The 25,394-nt window shown below is 36.7% G+C and overlaps 1 protein-coding gene across 1 annotated transcript in view; it reads left to right on the top strand.

Annotated features, from left to right (window-relative positions):
• MMP16 (matrix metallopeptidase 16) overlaps positions 1–3,740 on the top strand; it is a 185,996-nt gene extending 182,256 nt beyond the window's left edge. Inside the window, 1 exon segment of the mRNA XM_086609441.1 lies at positions 3,406–3,740. Coding sequence (XP_086465567.1) covers positions 3,406–3,740 — 335 coding nt within the window.
• The last annotated feature ends 21,654 nt before the right edge of the window (positions 3,741–25,394 follow it).

The raw sequence follows: 25,394 nt of genomic DNA, 5'->3' as shown, positions 1-25,394 counted from the left end.
CGGATGTTCTGCATACATCACACTCAATAACTGTTTGTAAATACACATATATGTGGAAATGGACACAAACATTATGTATACAGAGACAAACATAATAAATAGAACCTCTACTTTCTTCCCTTCATTACTTTATTAAGTGTATGCTTAAAGATTTACATCTAAAAGGATTTTAACATATGTATGTATGTATGTATGTATGTATGTACAAGTTTGGGTTTTTTTCTTATCTTGATTGCATTCCCCATAATAAGTTTTCTGTACTGAGCTCAGGTACATGTGTCTTTCATTACAAATGCAAATTATCTTACTGTAACACGCAGACTGGTGGGTTTGAAAGTACTGCAGAGGCAGAACACTCATTCCTAAGGTGGGAAAGACTCTTGGTTACATCAAAACCACTTCTCTTTTTTACCCCAGTGGCTTTGATAGTCTGTCTGACTCCTTGAATGAGGAGGGCAGTAAAACGTGACATGAGATTGTGGAGGAGGGTAAGGAAAAGAGGGCATTCTTGGACTTCTCAGAAAGCCCAAAAGGGCCCCAGCGCATAAATAGGGACTAAAAGTGGCACCATAAAGATCCCAAGAAGACTGCTAAGACATTTTCCCTGAAATCAAGAAAATAGATGTCTTAAGAAACAATTCACAACTCCACTGTTTTTTGTATGAGGAGAGAAAAACAAAAGCAGATGCAGATAAGTACCACAGCTTAGTTGGAACGAAGTTGATTACGTTTTGCCTGAACCTATTTTCCTTTCTTTGCGCAGAAGCAGAGTTGACAAGAAAGTTTTACTATGTAACTCTGTAAGGGAACATCTGAAAGCATGTCTTCCAGTTAATCCATTTAGTTTTAAAGAATACTTTTTTCCTTCCCTTGCTTTTCTATTGTGTAAACCACGTAAATGAACACCTGCAATAAGTCTGATCATAAAGAGATTTCCTTCACTGTCCACAAAAAAAATTGGGAAATCTTGCAGTAAGAGGCTTGGGAAAGATGAGAAAAAAATAATTTCCTACTCTAGTCGTAATCCTGACTCAGTGTCCTAGAAGCTTGGTAAGGTACAGGTAACATCTTTGAAACTCTCACTGCTACTCTCTATATTGTCATTTGGTAGAAACCAAACCAGATTCTACGCTTTGGTAGAAACTCTTAGGAGGAGGTAAAGAAATTTCCTTTCTGTTGCTCCATGGAATCTGAGACAAAGTTCTCGAGATTGGAAAAATCTTTCTTTCTGCCTTGAGAGCAGCATAGGAAATTTCACCTCCCAACTAGAAATTCTGCTGAAGTGAATGGTGGGGCAATTTTTAGAGAGAAAAAAAAAAGAAACGCTGGTTAATTTATTAGCCCATCGAGGTTTTTTTTATCTTGTGCTCACCAACAATCCTAATTTGAGTTTCTGTTTGACACATTAGTAACTGCTAAGCCCTTCCATGCTGTTTGGATCAGGCATTGAGCTCACTACTCTCAGCGACTAACACCTGGAAGATTGTGGGGAGCAGCTCCCAAAGCAGGCTAAACAAGTCAAGCAGATTAGATGAAATCACTTTTAACAGTTGTGTGAAGTCACTTATTCTGCCACAAGAAGCAATAAAACCCCTCGGTCTCTTACAACTACCCTTCTCTGCTGGTAACTTCCATCCTTCAGCTGTTACTGTTATCCTGGTGCTTGCTTCAGCAAAATGACAGAAAAGTGTAAACTACTTTCAGAGTTTTCCAGTGGAAAATGTACTCTGATTGAAGAATTTTTACTGGATCTATAGAGGCTAATGAATCTTTTGCTGCTTTGATTTTAACAGTTTTAATTTGATATTCAATGTATAGTAACAATTAATACTAACTAATGTCAGTATTCTGACTTATGTATACACCTCCTGATGTATACATCTATGTATTCTATATATATATGTAAGAAAATAGATTTAGAGATGTCATATCTGCATATGGTTTCTAGATATGTATTAGAATATTTATAGAGATAATATTTCAAATTTTCACACTTGAAATATTCATCCAGGGCCGCAGACACGTAGTTATATGAAATGCAAAGATAAAGCAACTTGTGGCTCAAAATACTGAGATTTTGCATTTGATAATATTTTTTGTTTAAACTACAAATTGTTTTAAGGAACTTTATATATGCTAAAATTTTATTTAAAGAATTACAGTCCTCTTTTTTGTTTTGTTTTAATCAGAATAAAAGGCATTTTATGAACAAGCTTTCTAACTACCATTTTCATATAGCTCAGTGCTTTTCTTTTCTTTTGTCTTTTTAACCAGTATTATACCTTTCTATAGATACACTGCCATGTTCTCAGATAATAAGACTCCAAGGGATTAAGGAAAGGAAAATAGCACCTTTACAGTGGCTAGAAAGGTCGTTAAAATTACACAGTTAATATAGAAGAATGCTTAAATATTCTAAAAATTCTGAAAAGCGGAAGTAGATGATGATTTTTTTTGCAGTTTTAGCTGCAAAATATACTCTCAAGTCAGGTTGTTGTTTTTTTTTTTTAATTGAAAGGTACTTACTGCTGTTTGAATAGATGATTACTTATATTATCTCTAGATAGCCAGTTACCAGTCATTTCAGGAAGTATTGTTAAAACAACAATCTTAGTATTCTTAGTGGCCTTTCATACTGCAGGAACTAAGCTGAGATCTATAAAGTGAAGATAAGGAAAAATCCAGCTGTTTGTATTCAGTTCATAAACAGTAGGAGGAAATTCACCCATCCCGAAGGTTTGTTTCTTGCCAGAGCAGTGCCATTTTCCAGTTGAGATAATGAATTAATGTAGATTATTGGCAAGGAGTCAAGTTTTGTTGTGGGTTTTTTTTCCATTTAGACATGTTTAGTAATAATGTTGGGTTACACCTGAATGATCAAATACCAACTCTTTGCAGAAAACTTAAATCTGGTTACACCTCTTTTCTCTTGGCAAAGCTGCTGTTATTTCATCCGGTTTCCTTCTTCTGAAGTTCAGTGGTAGGCTATGTGACATTAAAGAGTGTCAGTTCCCATTTTTGGCTAGCGTAGCATTGCAATTTGTTTCAGTAGACTTCCCATCTTGAAGAGATGGTGATGCTTTAAAGTCCTGACCCTGATGATTCCAACTCTGGTCAGATTTTCAGTGAATGAACAAATCAGCAGAACTTTAATCTGTCAAAGATCGTATTCTCTGGAATTCCATTTTTTTTTTTTTTTTGTAGCAATGGAAGAATATAAAATCCATTTATTGAATTAAAAAAAAACCACCCCAGTTTGAAAGACTTGTAACTGAAATCTATTTCATATACCTTCCTAATTTTTTTAATTACAAAATAATTTGATACTGATAGTTTTGATCATGGTGTGTTGATGGCATGATTTGATCTGTTATGACCATGAATAATTGCAATTTTCTTCCTCAGGCTTCACATATTTCTACAAAGGAAAAGAGTACTGGAAATTCAATAACCAGATGCTCAGGGTGGAATCTGGCTATCCCAGATCCATCCTCAAGGATTTTATGGGTTGTGATGGACCAACAGATCGAGATAAAGACCGACACAGCCCTCAAGATGACGTTGACATTGTCATCAAACTGGACAACACAGCCAGCACTGTGAAAGCCATAGCCATCGTCATTCCCTGCATCCTGGCCTTGTGCCTCCTTGTCTTGGTTTACACTGTGTTCCAATTCAAAAGGAAAGGAACACCTCGCCACATACTGTACTGCAAACGCTCTATGCAAGAGTGGGTGTGATGTAGGGTTTTGGTTTTTTTCTTTCCCTCCCAGGAGTTTGTGGTAACTTGAGATTCAACACAAGAGCTGTTATGCGGTTTCCTAGCTAGGAGCGGGCATCTGTCAGTCTGAAACAAAGCTGATCTTTAAAACCCATGGGGTTGCCTGTCCTGCACGAGTGGCGATTCGCTCAACTGGGAAGCTTCCATGATACACAGTATCTGCTGTTTCTTCAGTCCTTTGTCTTTCTTTGTCATTCGATTCTAGGCCTTTCCTCTGCACGCTCAATGCCCTATAAACTGTCAGGATTAACTAACAAAGAGGAAAAAAAAAAAAATCTTCAATGTTTCTACATTTTTCCCTTAAGGCCTGTTCCCCTTTGAAAAATTTTTTGCTGAAAGTAAATTTTTTTAGAAAAACACAACAACCCGCAACGGAACTTTCAGGAAAGTGAGAAGACCCAAAACAGCTTTGTCTCCAAAGAGGATTGCTTTCTGTCTGCTACGGATAAAGTCCTATACTCCTACTTCCAGTTTTGTCAGGTGGGAGACTCGGATGACACGCAGGACTTCAGACTGTTCGGACAGCCATTTTCCAACAAACAAGGGGCCAAAATATCTGCAATATAGTAACAGCCTTAATAATACATTCATTTTGTGTTTTTTACAGCTGCTCTGGGCTACGTCCTCAATGTTTTAAACTCATTTATATACATTACTGTATTCAAGCAGAACATTTTTATTGGTTTGTTTGATTTTTGGTTGGTTTTCCTGCATAATCTTTCCCAAGCTGTACCAAGCCAACTCCCCCAGGCCTTGCATAGGTCTGTCAGGAGCACTCATTCCAAAGCATGGTAAAAAGCAGTGTGTCTCTGAAGTGGATTTCAATGAACTAAAGCAACAGTCATGCTATAGAGAAACTCGACACTGGTATTACATTGGTGGTGTAACCCTTTGAGAACTATTGCATCCGTTTTCAGAGTCTGGTGGATGTTAATCTTGGTTGTCATTAAATTATAGGATTGTGTTTAGGAAATACAGGTTTTTTAAAAAAATCAGTTTTTCAAAACAGGTTTCCTGTGACTGCAAGTGAGTGTTTTTAATTATTTGCATTGTTGATAGAAAGGCATTTGTAACATAAATAAAAAACAAAATATATTTACCAGCTACTTTCTGGTTAGAGGAACCAAACCTATTTTAATAACTTCTACCACTTACCAAGAGTCTTTCTGAACTGGCGACAGTTTTATAGCTTAGCCTTTTATCTTAAGCATCTTGAATTTCTCTTTTAAACTATGTTGCATGATAATTCAATTTGCCTCTGCAGAGGCAAAGGTCCAGTTTCAAAGGAAAGCTAAAACAATGACTCTGATATTGCATGAGTGTCCTCTGGTGTGTTACCCCTTTGCATGTTCATTGTAGTTCTCAAAGGGTTAGTCAAATTTCTGGCCTTCAGCCAGACACGGTATCACTGACAGAGCCAAGGGACCACCAAAGCATTTTGTCATTCTGTGTAATTTGTGCTATCAGCAGTATTGTCATTTTCATGTGACCTGCAGAGCAGGTTTGTATCAATATTTTTTTCCTAGAGAAAAGTCAGCAACTGACAGACCTCTTTATTGATTTTAGGAGCTGCTTCTTGCAGTGATAGGCTTTACAGTCACTGGGCTGTGAACTTATTAAAGATGGTCAGAATGATGCACCCCAAAAGTCAAGACACCTGGTTTTTTATGAAAGCCAGGATTTGAGGGGAGTAGCTTTTGCAACAATGAACAGCTTGCCTTGAACTTGATTATTGACCTGTTGACTGTCATTACCAAGTTAAACATTGTCTTCTGTGAATAGCTTCACTGTCTGAATTTCCTTAAAGTGTACTGTCCTATGTCTTTGATCTTTGACCTTTAACTTTCAAACTGGCACAACCTGAAGGGAATCTGGTGTTGTGAATGAACTAAGATGAATTTTATTTCTTAAAAGGCCTAATATACGTTATCTAAAATTCGTGAAAAAAAGTTCAAGTGTTTTCATAGAAAAGAACTGACATAAATTAAAATATTTATGATAGATCTGTAGAAGGACATTTTGCTATGTATACATGCACACTCTAAAAATGAACTACAGTAGAAGTTAATTTTTATTTAACTTGAATACAATTTTCAGTATAAAATTATCATTTCTACAAATAGCTAGTTATTAATGAAAAGGTTATAGGAAAGTATTAAAATACTTGAAATGGCCTTTATTGGCTTTTATGTAAAATGAGACTTTTATACTACATTCAACCAATTTCTTACTGGTTTCTTAATCCACGTAACTGGATCACTTTTTAGAGAGTGTAGGTATATATGCATATATATTATGGTTATTATTATTTTGGTAATGGATAGCTTGACTGCCTTGAATTTATATTTGTATTGAGCATAGCATGAAAAATAGTATGCCTTTTTGTTCAATTACATGATTTTATATTCATTTGAGGACTTGTTTTATGAACATATGTGGCATGCTATAAAGCATTGCAAAGATTTCTTAGAGCATAAACAGATATACATATGTACGGCTAACAAAAATGAAGATTAGAAAAAGATATAGTTTTACAACAAATATGCAATGCAGATGGCATTTTGGAAATGTTTTGTAGAGGTACTGCATACTGTAGGTTAGAGGTGCACCAGTATCAGCCCATAGCATTATTTAGTAAATTCAATTCAATTGTTGCTGAAAATATAGGTTAATTGACAGTTAAGTAACCTAGGATATTTACTACAAATCAGCTCATTTGGTGAATTCGGAATTCTATGCCTGTTTGTCATATATATTAAAATGTGTGTGTGTGTTTGTATACTTACAAATGCACACATACACACACATGCATATTTTAATCCATGGAGAGATTTTTATTGTCAACAAACTACTTTAACTTACATTCTGATACAGATGGAACAAAATGATTCATGTTGCCATTCCAATTTTGTCCCTTGGATAGTTGGTGGAAAATACTAACAGCACTACTTGTTCTGCATTTGATTTTCCTCTACAATAGGAGGAATTATTTTATATTATCTTTAAGTTAGAAGAGCATCTCATCTGTTTTTTTATTCACTTGAAAATTTCACTTAAATTTTGAAATCTCTTTTATGGCAGCTTTAACTTTTTGTGCAACTGTTTCCCTAACAGTAATGAAGTGCTGAGCATGTTGACTGTTGTTCTTTGATAAGGTAACAAAAATGTTTGTATTTGGAGAATTTAACTTTAATTATGCAGGAAGGTAAGTGTGATAAGTCTAGTGCTTGGTATATGGTACATCATAGATACATGAATACATGATAAGTTGATTGTTTAATCTATTTTCTTTTACTTAAAAGTGCATATATATTATATACAGAGAGAGGGAGAAAAAATATTATTATATTGCCATGTTTATGTCATGCAGAGCGAGATTGTGTCAGCATTTCTATTACATACTCCTATTTTCAGTAGGTTATAACACAGTCGTAAAGGTTTGCTTTAAGTAAAAGATGTAGGACCAATTGTGTTTATTGTAATTCCCAAATACATACTGGCTAGTTTCAAAGTATAGAAGTTCAAAGTAAATAAGTGATGTTGCCTGATCTAGTTTTGAACTCAAACGAGTAAAAGTTTTAAGATGATGTTGTTTTTTGAATGGTTGTTTTTCTACCAGGGCCTACAATTATGAGAATTAAGAAAAAACAAAAATGTTTTCAGTTCTGCAATCTGGGTTCCTGCTCATGTGCCGTAACTTTTTTCATAAAGTTTTTAATAAACATTTCCATATTGCTATTGTCATGATCTGTACTGTGGAACAATACAAAACTGAATATGCATTGTGCTAATCAGTTACAGTCTATCAAGCTGACTATACAGGGTCGTGTATCTTCAGAGTACTATGATCTGTACGATGCAGGAGGCCAGAGTAGATGATGGCAGTGTTGCCTCTGGTCTTTTAATGTATAAACCTATGAAAAGGTTATTGACTGTAGACAAAAATTAATTTTTATCAAAAAATACATTTAAAATACTATGTAACTGTATATTTACTGGATAGGCTGGGATGGAGAGACTCAAATGGCTCCAAAGGAGCCCTTTCAAGTCTCCTGAATAAATGTAATACATATTTTATATCTTCCTATGAACTTTTGTTCTTTTTCTTCTTTCAAAGTGGGGCAAAGGGAGGGGATAATTAAAGAAAAAGCTTTTTTTAAGGCAAATTTTGTGAATGAAAATAACAGAAGCTAATAAATTCAAACGTAAGGGGCAGACTTACACCTTTTCTTAGAAGTGTATTTTACCTGTCCAGTTGTTTGGTCAAGAATCCTGTGCCATTAGCACTATGGGTTAAGAACAGAGTGTAAGGCTTAAAATTTTTGACTTTTCAAACTTTTGGGGGGGTCTTACTTCACAATCTTAATGTCAGTTAAATGTAGCTTTTGGTACCAAATTATACAGAATCCAATTCTAGCTTGTTGGTTAGAAAAAAGTGCATAGAATAGAAAGTAGGTCTGCCTATAAGCAATGGAAACATTACATTCCTATTCCTATAGTTTTTTGCATTTGAACCATCACTAGGACAAACCTTAAAAAAGACACGTAGCAAACTGAACAGTGAATGTTCCAGGCACTGCATTTTTAAGAAAGCAGAAATGCAAGCTACCACACCATTAGCAGCCTAAATTGGAGATAGCACAAGATGACTGGGCCAAGGAGCAAGGATATGACTACAGGGGTTTTCTCTGTCCTGGCTCCCGTATCTTCTTACGATATGGCCTAAGTTTTATCACCAATTGCAGAGTTGGAGGAAGCCGTACACCATGGCAGTAGGAGATGTGAAGCAGCCATTACAGAACAATTGGTCCCTGTCACCTTTTATTGTTATCAAGACTGTCTTTGGACAGCTCTGTTTCCAGAAGTGTAAACAGATGACTGCAACTCTATGAACCACATGGAAAATCATTATTATCAGTGGTGGAGGGAACAAATGTCACTGGCTGCTTTGGTGTTCAGCTATGCTGTAAATCAAATAATATTGCATGGGAGCTGAGGAACAGATAACCTGTTATTGAATAGAATGGTATAGCCATGACTGATACACCAGCACTTTAATGTTAGGTGTACTTCCTTAGCATGAACTACACAGTCTGCAGACAAACAGAGTGGTTCACATAAGATAAGACCATTTAAACATATGTCAGTTACAAAATCAGGTGTAATGAACCATATGCTCATAAAATGAATCTCTGATGTATGCATGTATATCAACGTTTGCCACTGGTCTCATGAAAAAATGTAATGTGTGAGTCAAATCTGTCTAACCCATTCTTGTGACTTGCCATCTGAGATGTCAGAAGCTGATAGAGAAGACATTGTCATCAGTGTCATCGATGCTGAAAATGTCTGGTAAGCATCAAAAGCATACCATCACTTGTTGCATATTGGCTCCATTTGATGCTTGGTGTAAGGTAGCTTCTAATGTTAGGCAGCATAGATTCTGTATGATGTGGCATTGTTTGATGTGTATATGTAACTAGGAAAGCCTAGAGATAATCAGGAGATCGTATTTTGAAGGATCATCAGTATGTGACCACAGCAAGCATCTGTTCCTAAAATTAAAATGTATTTCAAAGCAGCACGTGGACAGCATTAAATAACATCCATCATAAACAGGTCTTGTTTTCCAGTATATATAAGCTTTAGTATATCATCTACAAATTATAATCAATTTATTAACATTTACGGTTGCAGCTACCTATTATGTATTTGAGATATGTGGAAGGTGTACATAAAGTATGTTTGCCCTGTGGAGATAGCCTTAAGTACTGCTCCAGTCTGCCCACACTATAAAGAAGACATAAATGAAGGAATGCTGATGTAAGCTAGCATGTAAAGACAATTTTCTGTACTTGGATGTGCATGCTACTTAAGTAGCACAGTGCTACTTACTTGCTGTCACAGTAAAAACTACATAAACTGTCATCATTACACATGCCAGCCATTTATGATGGCACAAAGCCTTCCAGTCACACAGCTTATTTTCTTCTGCTCCTGTAGAATGACATTGTCCACAGATGATAATTATAATAGCCACCACATAAACCAAAGCTTTCTGTTCAGTTAATAGTAATTTCTACCCTATGAAGTTGTTTCACATACTTTTTATAACTACAACCTTAATCTCCTTGGTGAGCTATTGGCATATCTTAATTCTTAGCCTTTCATGTCCATTATTTTTTTTTGTTATTGCAGTAAAATATATGCTGAAAATTCTCTCCATCTTGCCATCTGGCACTAACACGTGGAATAATCACTTTCATTCTGTGCCATTCATGTGTCCTGGATCATCCATCATTCTGGGAAATGGCTTTCTGGGAAGTGGGATTAGTGACAGAAGGCTGGGATAGAATACCTTCCGAAAGTACCTGGTTAGTCCTTAACAATAGGACAATAGAGTTTGAAGAGTTTTTAGTGAAGTATTATGTTACTTACCCACCAGCAATAGAATAGCATAACTGCCCATCAGTGCATGCCCAGATGGGTTCATCACTGGCAAAGAGTAGTGTGTTAAGTCAGAAAAAAATGTTTCTAATCCATATTTCTATCCCAATATGTTGGCATAGTTTAACACTCTACACACATATTCATAATTTACATGACTGTACATAAAATCATCTGCCTTGTAGAAGCTGAGAGTGCTTAGAGTCAGCAGGCAATCAGTAATAGCTCATTTATGAGTGTAAACAAATTTTTCTTCCCTTACTATCATTTTACAACCTCAAAGAAAAGAAAGTAATTTTTTCCATAATGTAGAATGATGGTTTATAATACTCTTTGTCAGTGTTCCCAACTACGTGGTATTATATATAGCTCAAAAATTGCTATTGTACAACTGAAATATTCCAGTTGAAAGGCACAGCCCCGTATTTAGGCATAAAATGAATCAAAACAGACATGCACGTCAGCTATTGGTGCTTGGCTATTGCCACAAAATTGTCAGTGCTCACATACTGATCATCTTAATATCTTATGGGAGTACCATGTTGAAGTCAGCTCCAAGAAGTTTGTCTGCTTGGATATGAGTTACGTAAGTTAGGAAAAAGTACATGTGATGGCATGTATTCAGAAGACATAATCCACAACCTGCAGCACTGTTTTAAATGATCGTGACACCCACTATTCATATCTGTAAGGCATAGCTGCAACTTGTATTTACATGGTTGTGTTTTACCTTGTATGATAAAGTCCTATGAACTCTAGTCATGTTTCACAAGGTAGAGGAAAACTACTAAAAAATCTTTCAGGGTAGCTCTTGTCAATACTCACACTGCTAACGGAAATACTTAAGATCGTTATACCAAATAAAACTTAATCTTGAATAGGAATCTAGAATTGAAGGAATGTTTGATCATGCAAATAATCTATTCCCAACTCTTACTCTGTGTGATGCATTTGATAAAACTTTGTCAACTAAGTATATGCCTAACATCTATATTTATTGTGTTTCCAAAACCATGCAGACGTCTCTTGTCAATTCATGCACACTACTGTCTTACTTTGTCTGGTTGAAAATAATTTTATAGGATAAATCTGGTATGATCCTCGCTTCTTGTCCCTAGATACACAGGTCATCATTTGCTATCAATATCTATTCCTTTGAAGGTGGTAGTACCTTGATCACAGTGATGATGTTCAAAGGAACACCCTACTGAAATCTTTCTCAGACGAAACTTAAATTAGTCATGAACTTTCTTTCCACAACTTCTAGGATCCACAGGAAGGCCAAGTAGGTCTGTTGGTCAAAAACTGCAGACATACACAGAAAAAGCAACATAAGCACATTTCCATTTTTCATTTCCAGAATAATATAAGAAAAGGAATGAGAACATTCTGGCTTTTAGTTGCAAGTACAAAACAAGTTTGTCAGAAAGGGAAGGAGCCAAGGACCCCTGACACCACTAAAATTGCATGTAACTGCTACGTAATCAACAATAAAAGAGAAGAGATATTATAAGGAAGTTGGTGATAGCTTTGAAAGTATTATTGATCTCTAACCAGGAAACCTGTTAGGCTGTGGAATGTCCACTGAATTCTATATTTGGTGTCATAACCCACCAGAGAGCAGTCAGACAAAAGACTCCTCAGTATAGTTAATCTAAACCTGACAACAAGTATATAGAGCACATTATTTATCTGCTGCAATCAAAAATCTTTTGAGACAGATCTAGTCAAACTAACATCAGACTGAATTTATGTGCAAAAACTTGTTGCAGTGAAATGTTCTTACATTTGTTTTCAAAAATCAGATTAAAAAAGTTATGTCATTTGAAGAACTCCACTGGATGAGATACTGAAGCATGAAGAAGTCTTTATCTCTAATTAGTCTATATTACAGCTATGTATCTTTATCTCCATGATATCTTATTCCTGAAGTGTTTCATATAATAGAAATACATTTATGACCTTTGGATGGATCATCTTTTGCTATTTCTTTATACAAATTGATAAACATAACCAAACTTCTGATTCCCCTCCACCCCTTTTTTTTTTTTTTTACTCTGCCCTGACATGTTTCCTGACTAATTAAGGCAATATTTAATTTTATATATTCTTGGTAGACAAGTGAGAAATGATATGTTCACTATACAGAGAAAAGAAGAAAATACAATTTTGTTGTCCATCTCATTTAATCACACATGACTTTTCACAGTCTGTCACTAGGAAATGCAGCTTTCTGTGTCTACAGTGAAGAGGTAATACCTTCTTAAAAACTCAAATGTGAACATTTGAGGAACTTGATGTATATCTTTCACTAAATCTTGTTTGTTGTCCAGTCCCCCAACACTGAGCTTCAAGTTACTCACTTCAGATTATTGAAGTCTCTGCCATCCATTGACATTGCCATCCTTTAAGACTTTTATGAAAATGACATGGTACAGCCAGCATTTACCATCATGGACTCCTTATGCATCTTGTGGCTACTTGCCTGGTCACGTGTACAACAGCAGAGACCTATGCCATTGCATGCCATTTGTGTGCGTGGTTTATGTCATCTGTGAGAGGGGAGCAGTCTAAAAAGCTGCATTTCAAAAATAGTTGTATTATTTCCAATGGTTCTAGTTCTCATCTTTAAGTTTTTCTCTTTCTCCTTTGCATTCTGGTGCCTGTAATCTGTGTCATGGATATTCGGACAATAATTATAAGGCTGGACTCCTTCCTCTGCCACAAGTCAGTTCATACACATGCATCAACTACCATTACATTACTGCCGTAGCATAATACGCTAGCACTGCTGCGTGGCAGAATGCTTTGCTATTGTGCACTGCTTTCTGATTGGTCCTAATTTTTAGGGATCATAACATATTTATGAAGAACTCACTCTGACATCTGTACTGTAGTCTGGGAATCGGATTCGTTGCACAGTTCAGTCACAGCTTGCAGAGGAAGATGCCGGTGTTTTGACTTCTGTAGGTTTATTGTATGTGATAAGTGTTCTTATATGATCAGAAGCTGTTTGAGGGAGGTGATGTTTGGTCCTTGCCTGTCCTGTGGTTAGTATTGTTAGCAGTTAAAGCATGTACAGCTGGTTTGGTCAGTATGTAGTCAATCAGAGTTTGACATGGACCTGTACAAGAAGGGCACATTGTTTCCATGCTTCATACACATTCTTGTTTCTCTTACTTTCTGAATACCATGCACCTTACTTTCTCTCCAAGTGCTGCAATATTCAATCTACCAGAACCTGACTTCTTCCTTAGTTCTGCTTGTTGGATGTTATTTTAGCAGCTGATTCCATTTTCCGTCTTGTTTCCGTTCCTTCATCCCTGTAATTCCAGCAGAAATTGTTTTGGTTCCAATATGTTAGGTAGAAGCTACTACAGTTGTGACTTTTCCCACAGTGTGATTTGCTTGTTTATCTTCCACCTCTAAGAAAGAGGAAATCAACTTTTCTTGCAGAGACAGGATTTTGGTGCAGTTGTTAAGATATCTCTGAAAGTGGTTTTATGTATCACATGACCATAAAACTCACACATTGTTAAACATCAACTCTTTTCAAGCTCTACTTCTTGAGCTGCCCGACAGTTGTTCATTTAATTTACAGAGTCTGACAAATAAGTCAGAATACGGATGTGGTGATTTCTCTGTGTGACACAAATTTCTCATTTTTATTGCCTTTTCTCTGCATAGCCCTATATACATTCCATGCCCATGTTTGGCTCATTAGGATGTGTGTTAGTAACAAAATAACTGGAGCATTTCTTTGCTTTCTGCAACTAAATTTCATTTTATTATTGTTATTTTATTTTATTTTATTTTATTTGCTCACACAGCATTCTATACAGTAACCTTTTTATAACTGACATATGTTATTCCTTCAGGTAGCTTCTACTGACAAACACAAAGCTTGTTTGTGTGCAAATGCAAGGCTGACTAAATGGTGCTAAAGTGTATTATGACTGTCAGATATTATCAGGCAAAATTTTGTGGTGCTTAGACTGATTTTTTCATTGATTTTATTGATCAATGCATTGAACAGTGTTTTATTATACACAAGTTGTCTTTTATTAGTAAATCAAGACCTCATAGTGCATTGTTAAACAAAATGGGTTAATTAATCTATGTAACAGCTGACCAAGCTATTATCTCTTTAACTCCTTATGATGTGTCATTAAAGGTCAAGGGGTCATGATAATAATCTCATTGCTGTAGACCATTAACATGACTGAACATTTTCAACAAAGAACTTATGTTTACAATGCTATAACCCTTTGACTGCTGCGGCAACCTTTAACCACAGAAAGTCACATGCTAGAATCGTCATTATGGTTCTTGCCGTGGCAATCAAAGAGTTAAGGGCTGTGCAGTGATTTGTTTTATATTTATTAATTTATATTTATTTTTTGTTTTCATTTGAGAAGGGGGAATTGGGGTGGGGCAGTTCTTGTCTGCTGTAAGTGTCTTAACCAAGGGAAGGGTTAAAATGGCTTTTTATACTATTGCATCTTATGTACTTACCATCATCTCATTGTGTTGTAATTAAAAAAAATCTGTCAATAAATAAGAGAACAGAAAAAAGTTTCATAAAGGTATTGTGGTTTAATTGGAATGTATTAGTCTAAGATTTATAGCTGCTGCTCTTTGGATACTATATACCATTACAGACAACTTTAGCCTCAATGCCTAACAGATAATGACAGAGTATAGAGATATGGATACATCTGGGTACAATCAGGGTGAAACATTAGCAAATTTTCTGAATCAGAGTAGAAAAAACTACTGGAAAAGAGATGAAGTCTATGACAATGGACCTACTTCTGTGTTGTCTGAAGGGCCATCCATTAGAGATTGCTGTCACAGCTGCCATAAAAATGACAAACAGGTGGCTGAATTTTAAGAAAAACAGGAAAAATATAATGTAAATGAGTCTAATTATTCAGATTAGAAAATAGCTGAAGAATGAAACCCAAAAAAATATATCTTTTTCTTGAAATCGAATCATAATGGAAGACCACAGGACTAAGATGCAAAGGAGAGTTTTGTAAAACCTTGGCCATCTAGCTCAGCTTTGTGAAGATCTATGTTCCTCCTGTGTCAACAAATATGTAATTCTTCTTAGGCTATAGAGGATTAAAGCTTTCCTACACCCATGCGTATGTGTGGGTGTAGGAAACCAGCAACAAGCTCAATCTATTTGGAGATAAACTGAAAATTATTACTGTTTCAGAGTTCTAGCAGGAAAAAAGGCAGTGCTTTAATCTGATCCAAGACCTGAGGCCAAACTCATGACATATCTTAAGCTACCCAAAACTTCGCTCTTTTCCATTCTAAATCAGAGGTGCATGTGTTTTGCCCTTGCTAAAACTCACGAGTAGCTCATCATTAAAAAGAAGTAAAAAAAAAAAAAAAAAAGAAAATTCCATTGTTTAGCTGATTAAAGAAAGAAAGGAAGAGAACTGAATAAAGGAGATGCTACAGAAGTCATTGATTTCAGTTCTCACACGAGAGAGGAAAAGACCCCTGGCTGGGCCTTGTCTGCAGGTGACTGACAGGAGAAACACAAGTTCTGAATGGAAGGGTTTGGGGAGCATCTTAGATTTCTTAGCATTTTAAGTTCATGGAAGCATGTTTTTTTCTGAAAGATATGAATTAAATCAACTTGAAAATTGATCCATGTCTTCTTAGTACCATTCACTTCATAAGTGAAGATGCTGCTACGGGCAGAAAACTTACTAGTAAACATCTAACGATCAGGGTTAACATATGAGAAATTTAGTGTCATAACTAGATCTTTTTCAGACCTATTTTCACATAATTATTTGGTAGATAATTACATTTTTGTTTTATTGTTTGGGCCCAAATTCAAGACTTAGCTTCCAGGAATTAATCTCCTCCAAAAATCTTTCCGATCAAGAAACAAAGTCAATACTAGGTTCACCAATTAGACAAAACTGGTTAGTAATAACAAATATTCCTAGCACTGCTTGCCACCTGCTTTCATGCTACTTGTATGAATTATTTCAAACAGAATCAGCTAAGCATCTGGACATAAATAAAGAATGTATTGTATATGACTTTCTTCAGCTCTACACAGCATATATTAGCGTGGCACACACTCATTTTCCACTCAAAAGCAGCTAAAGATAAAATAAATGAGCATTTTATACTCCACCTACTCAGCCAACTGGGAAAACTCTGTGTGCTTACTATGAATTGTGCAGACCACACTTTAATGAACATTATTCAGTCCTAAAGGCTACAATACACGAGTCAATCTGCTTTTTCTCAAAGTATATTGGTAATGCATTGCTGCTGGTGGTGAAAATTACTTTGTACTAGTAAGAAGTGTTTTGCTAGAAGATATGCAAGATTTAGGTGCATATTTGAATTGTGTTTCACTAGTACAAAAAGCTAGATTCTAATCAATGCCTAATCAATGTCCTCCTGAGTAACTTTCGACCCAAAAGCAGGTGTATTATGATCCTCTGCACAAACATTCAGAATGCAAAGGAGCTTTTCCAAGGCTTAATGAAAATATTTTCTCTTACTTCAGTGTTTGTCGCATTAAATGAAACACATTGACATTTTCACTTAAGTGCCTCTTTTGCCCATGATTTTTATTTTTTTTTTTTTAATCTGAAGTATTTAAGTTATAATTCAGGAGAGCCAGAGTGTGTAAGCTGTAGAAGTAAAGTAGCATCCAAGAAAAGGAAAAAAAATTATTCGAAGAACTAATATTTTTAAAAGTTGTTTTTGCATTAGTATTTAATTTCTGGAAAGTTTCCAAGCTGAAATAAATTTATTGTTGTTGCTACCACGCTGTTCAATATATTGATGTGAAGTTTGGTTTGCAACTCATTCATCCCTTCACAAGCCACTGCAAAAAACAACTCCTAAAAAGCATGCTTAATTTTCCATATGTTTGTGTGAAATTACTGTCATTAATCACCATATTGATTATCTTTCTTTGCTTTTCCAGGATTCTTCTATTTTAAATGTTTGCCCGAAGTGACATGTGGAGGCATCCTTGTTATCCATGATTTGCTCACTTGCTGTCTAATTGTTAGATAAGAGATTCATTGTGCAGTGCTCTTGTGTTGTGGTTCATAGATAATTTTTACTTTGATTTTCAACATCAGTCAAACATTCTCACCATGACAAATGGCAAGTGTGGCTGCACTTCCCTCGTTTCTACACTGGGAAGTTGTTATTGTCAATCTGGCCAGCTTCCCACTGCATGTCTTTGCTCATACTTTGATTAAAGTAATAGATTCAGATTGAAAAGATCCTGAAGAGTTTTTCTATTCATGTCACTCTTTTGTAAGAAAATTATCTTTAACTGTGAAGGACTAGTTTTACAAGGAAGATATGGAGTATCTGAATACCATCACAGTGTCAAATAACTTCATTCCCAATTGTCTTCCAGGTCCTGTTTCCCTGGCAGTCCATACTGTGTATGCATTGCAGATTTTCTTTTGGAGTACACTAGCTGGGTCTAATTTTAGAGATAAAACCCGTGTTTTCTTTTGGGAGATAGTTATTCCAGAAATCACTCTGTTATACTGGATAAGATAGCATCATTCCTACTACATGATCCTAGCAGGTATAACATTTCCAGGCATAAAGCATGTTTTGAAAATACCTCAATTCAAAAAGAGATAGAACCTCACAGTTCAGAAGTTCAGTTCGGTTAGAAGAATGATGAGTTTCTAAGTCTTGTTTGGGTATAATTGATGACTAGACAGGCACTGTTTAGACTCAGAACTGTAGCAAACTCAGAGGTAAAGAAAAGTTAGACCTTCTCCGAGATTGGCTCAGTCTATCAGAAAATCAATTTGAGATACGGGAATTTAAATGCCCCTTAAAAGTCTAGCGTAGGGCATAATTTCCAATTTATACCTCCTAATCCATACCCAAAGTAACCACATTAGGGCTCTACCTGACTATAATAGATTTGTACACTAGCTGGTGGCCTTCAGAAGTTGATTCTTCTCTCCATTGAACAGACAGCTTAATTGGGGAGTTAATTTAAGACTCTTTCTCTTTATAAGACATGTAAGTTTCATTGCATCCCTTTCACCCCTCAGCTGAGAGAACAGAGATGCAGGTGATAGAAAATGATACTAGGAACAGCAACGCTCAGAGATCCCACACAATTAAAAGAAATGAGTTATGTCAGGACAGTCAGGAATCACAATACAAAGAGAAAAGAAAAAAAGGAAAATGGAAAGAAAGTTCAATACATTCTTCTGTGTTTAAATATCTAACATGTGCTTGCACACCTGACTGTCCTACAGTTGTGTACTATTCCACTGGACACTGCCCAGATGACAGCCAAATCTGAGTCTCCCATTTACAAGTGTCAGGCAGAGATACACTGTTTCCAGGTGTACCGCTTCCTGATTTCTTTTGTTTGAGTCAACTAAAATTCAGGTATAGTTAAGTCGCTCTCATTGCCTGTAAGGAAGGTGCCTCCACTAATTCACTGTGGAAAGTCCTGTGTGTAGCAGAGCCTTTGCATACGACAAACAGCATGGAGAAGACACATTCATTGAGCTACCCCATATGGACATCAGCAGGACAGGATATAGGTGAGGGCAAAAAGAGACCTCACAAGGGCAGCAGCGCTGAGCGCCCTCTGACTGTTATGCTGAATGACTCCTACAGATTTGGCACGTACAGCTCTTTGTACAGTGCTTGGTTTATATGCTGGCTTATACAAGCTTATATCTTCCTGAGAAACGTTACTGTAGCGTGTGTACTCAGGTCTCTCAGGCGATGAGGGTACAGACAAATGAGGACACAGAGAATATTACTAATGTAATAAAAAGATGGGGGAAAGAGAAACATCCTGAGAAATGAGAAAAGCAGCAAAGACCACAGTGTTTAGAAAGAGTAGTTCTGAGCTTTGTTTTATCCGATATGGAAATTAATTTTGACAGTAGCGTTTCTGTTTACCTAACTTTTGGGGAAATCTGGACCATGCACATTTTTCTGACTGTGTTACTTATTAAGCCCAGGTACAATCAGTAGTTAAAGAGGAAGCAGCAAAATAAATCCAGATTAGCAGTGCTGGGAAAGCATAAAATGCCTGGACGTGAGAAGATTTCTCAAATCCTTTGATATGAAAGGGACATTGCCTAACGACATAAAGTCCTGATGACCTTTGAAAACACAAACAGGGAATTGTAATCTCGTTTAAATGTTAATTAAAAGAATTGAACTTAAGTGGTTCAGAGAGACAAGAAATTGAAAGTTCTGAAGATTAAATTATTCCTTTGATGGGTCAGGCTACACAGCATTGTGCAGTATGTATGCCTCTGTTGATGTGGGCTGCAGGAACAGCTCCTTGAGGGACAAAAATTCTCTTTTCACCTTTCTCACCTCTCTCCAAATTACACTGGCACAACCATACGTGCCTGTTTATCTCGGAAGCTGTGTGGCTCATGCAGAGCTTTCTTCTTTATACATAAAAGTAATTATTTTAGCATTGGTAATCTTATTCCCTCATGTTTCTTTCCCTTCATACTCTTTACATGGATTATTACAGCAGTTAGTCCCAGTCTGCAGCCCAGCAACCTCAGGAGTTCCTCTAATGCTGATTCTTTCCATCTGCACAGACCATAAAGTGGTTTTGTAGCTGGTTTTGTAGTCTTGCAGCTTGAGAGAGAAAGATACCTAGATGGTGGCAACACTCGCCTAACTGGAATAAAATTCAACACCCCAGCACAGTCAGATTATTTTTTTGACCCTTAGTGAATCACATAATCACCACTGGCCCGCTGTTGTAATGCTCTGTATTGAAATGAGTAGAACTGCTAATAAGAAGTTCCTTGTCTAAGCTCTCCACCAAAAATATGATTCATAATAGTCAACCTGTTGAGGAAGGTGACACTTAAGCTTACTATTAAGAAGCAATGAAGGAGAAGACAGCGCAACTCTGCCTCTAGTCTTAGCCACCAGCTAGGAGAAGAGCTAGGCACATCTGGAGCTCTGGGTCATCATCAATTGATGAATTGGCTAAATTGCACGTTTGGAAATGACTCATTCAAGCATCATCCCTGAGGTGTGGAAACTTCTGGACTCCAAAGTGCTCTGAGCTCAAGGGGATTTGGCTCTTAAGAATTAGATGGCTTTCATCAGCTCAATCTTCTTTCCTCTTTGTCTAAAAAGGGAAAAATTAGATGTTTAATCTCCAGAGAGCTTTTGTCATTCGTGTGCTTATCCCAGAGAGAGAAGAAGGATTTTAAATACTCTATTTCCTCAGTATTTATCAGTATTGTTTTTTTCCTCAGCATTCATTTAGGAAATATCATGGCAACTGGTGGAAATCTGATTCTAAACTGCCTCTCCAGTCAACGCAGAAGGAATTTAGGCACTAGCTTAGCTATGAAAGCAAAGACTCTGTAGTGGATGTCTTAAGATGAGTCACTGATAAATTCCATGAGGATTCTGTGTTTCTTCACACTTTAAGGTTACATCTGTCACAGCAAGTTTCTTCTGCGTGGAATAAGTTGGCTGATCTCCTTCCTAGAGGCCTCTTGGTGGTTTACAGGGATTTTGTCATTGTATCTGCTGTCAGTGCCCGGGTTTTGGCAGTAAGATGCTGCAGGGTGGCTTCTGCGAGAGGTCAGGGCTGCTTCATGTTCCAGCTGATTCCAGCCCGCTCTAATGGACTGATTGCAGGACACAGCTGAGCCTATCAACCAAGTGGGTGTTGCGTCTGGGAAAATGTATTTCAGAAAGGGTGAAAACTGCACAGGGAGTGAGGGGGAAAAAAAAGTGAGAAGTATCTTTGCAGCCACGAGGGTCAGAGAAGAAGGAAGGGGAGGATGTCCTCCAGGTGCCAGAGCAGAGATGCTCTTGCAGTCTGTGCAAGAGACCATGGTGGAGCAGATAGGCACACTGCAGCCCATGGAGGACCCTACACTGGAGTAGGTTCATCTTGAAGGACTGCAGCCTGTGGAGAGGCCCCATGCTGGAGCAGGGGAAAAGTATGAGAAGGAAGGAGCTGCAGGGAGGAACTGTTACGAAGTGACCAAAATTCCCATTCTCCACCTCCCGTCCCCGCACCGACTGGGCAGGAGAGGTGTAAAACAGTGAAAGAGTGAAGTGGAGCCTGGGAAAAAGGGAGAGGTGAGGGGAAGGTGGTTTTTAATTTTTGTTTCTCACTATCCAAACCTATTTTAATTGTCAATAAATTAAATTTTTTTCCCTCCAGCTGAGTCTGTTTTGCCCACAATAGTGAAAGGTAAGCCATCTCCCTGTCTTTATCTCAGCCCACAAGGTTTTCCATCCTATTTTATGCCCTTGTTCTGTTGAGGAGGGGGAATGAGTGAGCACCTCTGTGAGTATCCGTTTGCTAGCTGAGGTTAATGCCATCAAATATTCTTTAAGTTTATTTCACTTTATTTGATAGTATACCTGGCACTGTTTTCCTGGAACAAACTTCTCTGGAGATGCAAAATTCTGTATCTGTGTTAAGAGTGGAAGAACATGGAGAGGCAGAATTATCTTAATGGATATGATTATCATAGTACCATCTTGAGCTGAAATGTAAGTATAAAATGTTAAAGAATAGCAGATAGGATAACAAGTATCAAATTTCTGATAGAATTAACTTAAGTGTTCTGAAGAAACTGAGAAAAGAACTAACCGATTTATGAATTGTGCTGTATCATGTCTTCCTAAAACTGCCTCATATCTGGAAGGTAGTTGAAGTGGTAGTGGTTTTTTAGAGCGCTTTGTGCAATATCTGAAAAACTGTAGCCAAGTAAACTGTCATCTCTAGTGAGAAAACTGACCTTAGGAGAGGGACTTGTAAACATATGGATAAATATGACATATGAGAGTAGAAGAAGAATTACTTTAGTAACAGAATCATCTATTAGAGTTCTTGAAACATCTAAATAATGTTAACCAAGTTGATACACTTTTCTGGATTTCCAAAAGGCGTTTAGTAAGATCCTTCTCCAAACACTCTTAAAGAAATTTAATTGTGATAACAAAGGACATAAGATCCTCAGATGGATGAGCAAGTCATTAAACTATGGGAAACAAAAGAAAACAGTATTACCTAGTTTTCACAATAGAGAGATATCATGAATAAAACTCATTGGAGTCTCTGCCAGAGACTTACTTGCTGTATTCGCAAATGATCTAGAAAGTGTTATATGGCAGTTTGCTGATAATACTAACGGTAATAAAGACAAGGGATGAGTGTTCACAGTTGTGAAAAGAAAAGCTGCACAATACTAAAGGACTTGGAAATGAAATAGCATATAAATAAAATTATGTACAAGCGAAGTACATATGAAAAAAATTCGTATATATAATGATGTTTTCTGGGCCAAGTATTAGTGTTTGAGGAATATGAGAAAGAAATCTATGAAAGTGTCAGTTCAATACACTATAGCAGTGAAGAAAAGCAAATGAGATATTAGAAGTTGTTAGGAATGGAACAGAGAAAAAAAACACAAAACAATAATAATAAAAGAATCATTAAGCTGCTGTGTAAGTTCATTATGTACCTGCATCTTGAATTCTATTTGAAATTCTGCCTCCATTTCTCCGCTTGCGTGTCAAAATTTGTATAGAGGCAAAGTAATAATGTTGTATAATACAACTGTGTTTGGATAAAGGCTACAAGGATGAGCAAAGTTAAAAAAGATGTTTCTATTTTATAAGAAATGCCTACATATAGGAGGACTTTCAAGAAAGACAGCTGAGGGGAAACACAAAAACAGCTTAAAAACCTGAATAAGTATACAGGAAGTTGTTTTTCACTGTCTTATCTTGTAAGTGAATCAAATGAAACTACCAGGTGGCAGGCTTAAAGCTAGCCAAAGTAGATATGTTATACAACACACAGGTAAGACACTCATCCTCTTGTTACAAATAATCATGGACACTAAAAATTGACATATACTCAAAAGTGAATTGACAAATGCAAAGAACCAAAATCTGTTTCGAGTTATTCAATACTGACCACCACCATGGGCACGGGAAGTCCTCCAGACAGGAGCTGACACACCGAGGTGAAAGCCTGTGGAGAAGAATAATGCAAATTTACGGTGGTATCTCTGAGGAAGTGGCTCGAGACACTGGACTAATTCCCATACTGTTTATATAGAGAGCTGGTAAACAAGTAGCATTTGTTATAATTGACTTGACTCAGTGAGGAGTAAACTACCAAGCTTCCCACTGCTTTGGGTAACTGAGACTTCAAATGTAAATGTGGAGGATCTTTGTTTAGTGAAGCCTGTATTTCATATCAACTGATACATTAGTAGATATACTTAATATCAATATTTAAATGGGATAAGTGCATGTAATTCTTTTTTGCCTCTTCACTGAAACCAGACACAATGATAATCAACCACTTCTGGGCTGATGAGCTTTGGAATAATGATCCTGAAAATATGTCTTTGAGAGCTTTCATAACACTTAAGCTCATCATTAGTAATTGAATCTTTACACAGATGAAGGCCTAGTCTGAGACAAGGATTCCTCTGTATCATATTATGACAGTCTCCCTGATACAGATCTTTACATCATCAAGATTTCTATTGAATATACCTTCTGTGTGTTGGTACTCGGTGTGACTCATGAAAAGGCTGACTTGGCACACTGAGGTCAGCTGAGTACTTCTATATTAAAAACTAAATATTAACCCTTGAAATAGTTTTCATATATCTTTTACCTTTGTAACGCAGCAAGTCAATCAGTATATATATATATGTGCTCAGCCTATCACCTACTCTCTAAAAAAATGCAATGTGTCTGTATATATATACATATGCAAACAGGAAGGTTCAGGAAAACCTATGGACCTGATGTACAGTTTGCAATGAATTAGTGATTTGTCATATTTTTTTAAATAAAAGGAAGGATTTTTCCCTAAGGTGTAAAAAAATAATTCGAGATATGTGGTGTAGAAAGGGGCTGATTAAGGGAGACTTTCTCAGGCAGCTTCCTCAGACATCGTCACTTTATATGTAAATTTAAAAGCAAGATTCCCTTGCTTTTAATGGATTTAATGCCCCTTAATGTATTTAATAATGTTGATAAATGGTGACCAGCATATAGTGTCTTGCTGGCCCTTGGGAGCAAGCAAGATAATACAGGCAAATTTTGCATCATAATTTTGGTCTGGGATTTCTGCAGTGGTTGCCTCCATAGTTAACTGCTGTTCAGTTCTTTCATATTTTTTCGTAAACGAATGGACAAGGAAATATCAAGATGGATCTGAGATGTGAATGATATTTTTAATCCTAAAAGAATTAGCTTTGACAATGAAATTGAAATGTGCCCTTCAGTGAAAACTAAAGAGTTTGTTCTGATATTTCATATACTTGCCAGTGTTTTGAATGAGGCCAAGGAAAAGTGATTTTGTCAGCAGCCTACATGTTACTTGCATAGATACAAAATAGAACAGCCGTAAAATAAAAACCAAGACAGAATAAGGAAAAAATAGCTGACAAAAAAAGAATAGCACTAATTTTATTTCTCCTCCGTCACCATTTCTTCCTCTTTCAGTACCCTAAGAAGATAAAAAGAAATGGGTTCTTTATCAATAACGCTTGGCCATGAATTTTTCATACATAACAGGAAACATATTCCACTGGATTTGTACAGTGCTAAATTGATTCCATGCTTTAGATTTTCCTCTGGGCACTTTTGTGGGCAAGAAAGTGTTTGGTTTTTTCCCCTTGTACTTGGACAATTGTGTATCAGAACTGCAACTCACCTTCTATGAGAGATTCTGAGGATGGCCATGCTAAGTACAGGGCATGGGGAAAAAAATGCATTTGTGCTTTTAGTAGTGCCGATGAGCCTGTTTGTTGGTTGTCTGTTTAATGTGCCCCAAATCCAATTGGCTGTCAGGTTGGAGGTTGAAGGAAGAATTGTGTCAGCTTCCAGATCAAATTCACAGGAACCAATAGCCTTTTGAGGGTCTACTTCTGAGCATGTGATATGGCTCTAGGCTCCTCTGGAAGAGACTCCTTTTTTACCTGATTAACTTGCCCTTACTGTACAAAATGGGACATTGGCACACTGATTCTGTATTCTGGTAGCTATCCTCTCTCTTTCTGTGTCATATTGATAGGTTTTGGTACTCTCCACACAAATTTTGTGCTTGGATTTGAGTTTCTTGAAGCATGTAGGG

This window comes from Tauraco erythrolophus, chromosome 3 (assembly GCF_009769465.1).
Source record: "Tauraco erythrolophus isolate bTauEry1 chromosome 3, bTauEry1.pri, whole genome shotgun sequence".
NCBI classification, from domain to species: Eukaryota; Metazoa; Chordata; class Aves; order Musophagiformes; family Musophagidae; genus Tauraco; species Tauraco erythrolophus.
The sequence above is the reverse complement of the archived record's forward strand: the minus strand, read 5'-3'. Positions and strand labels throughout refer to the sequence as shown.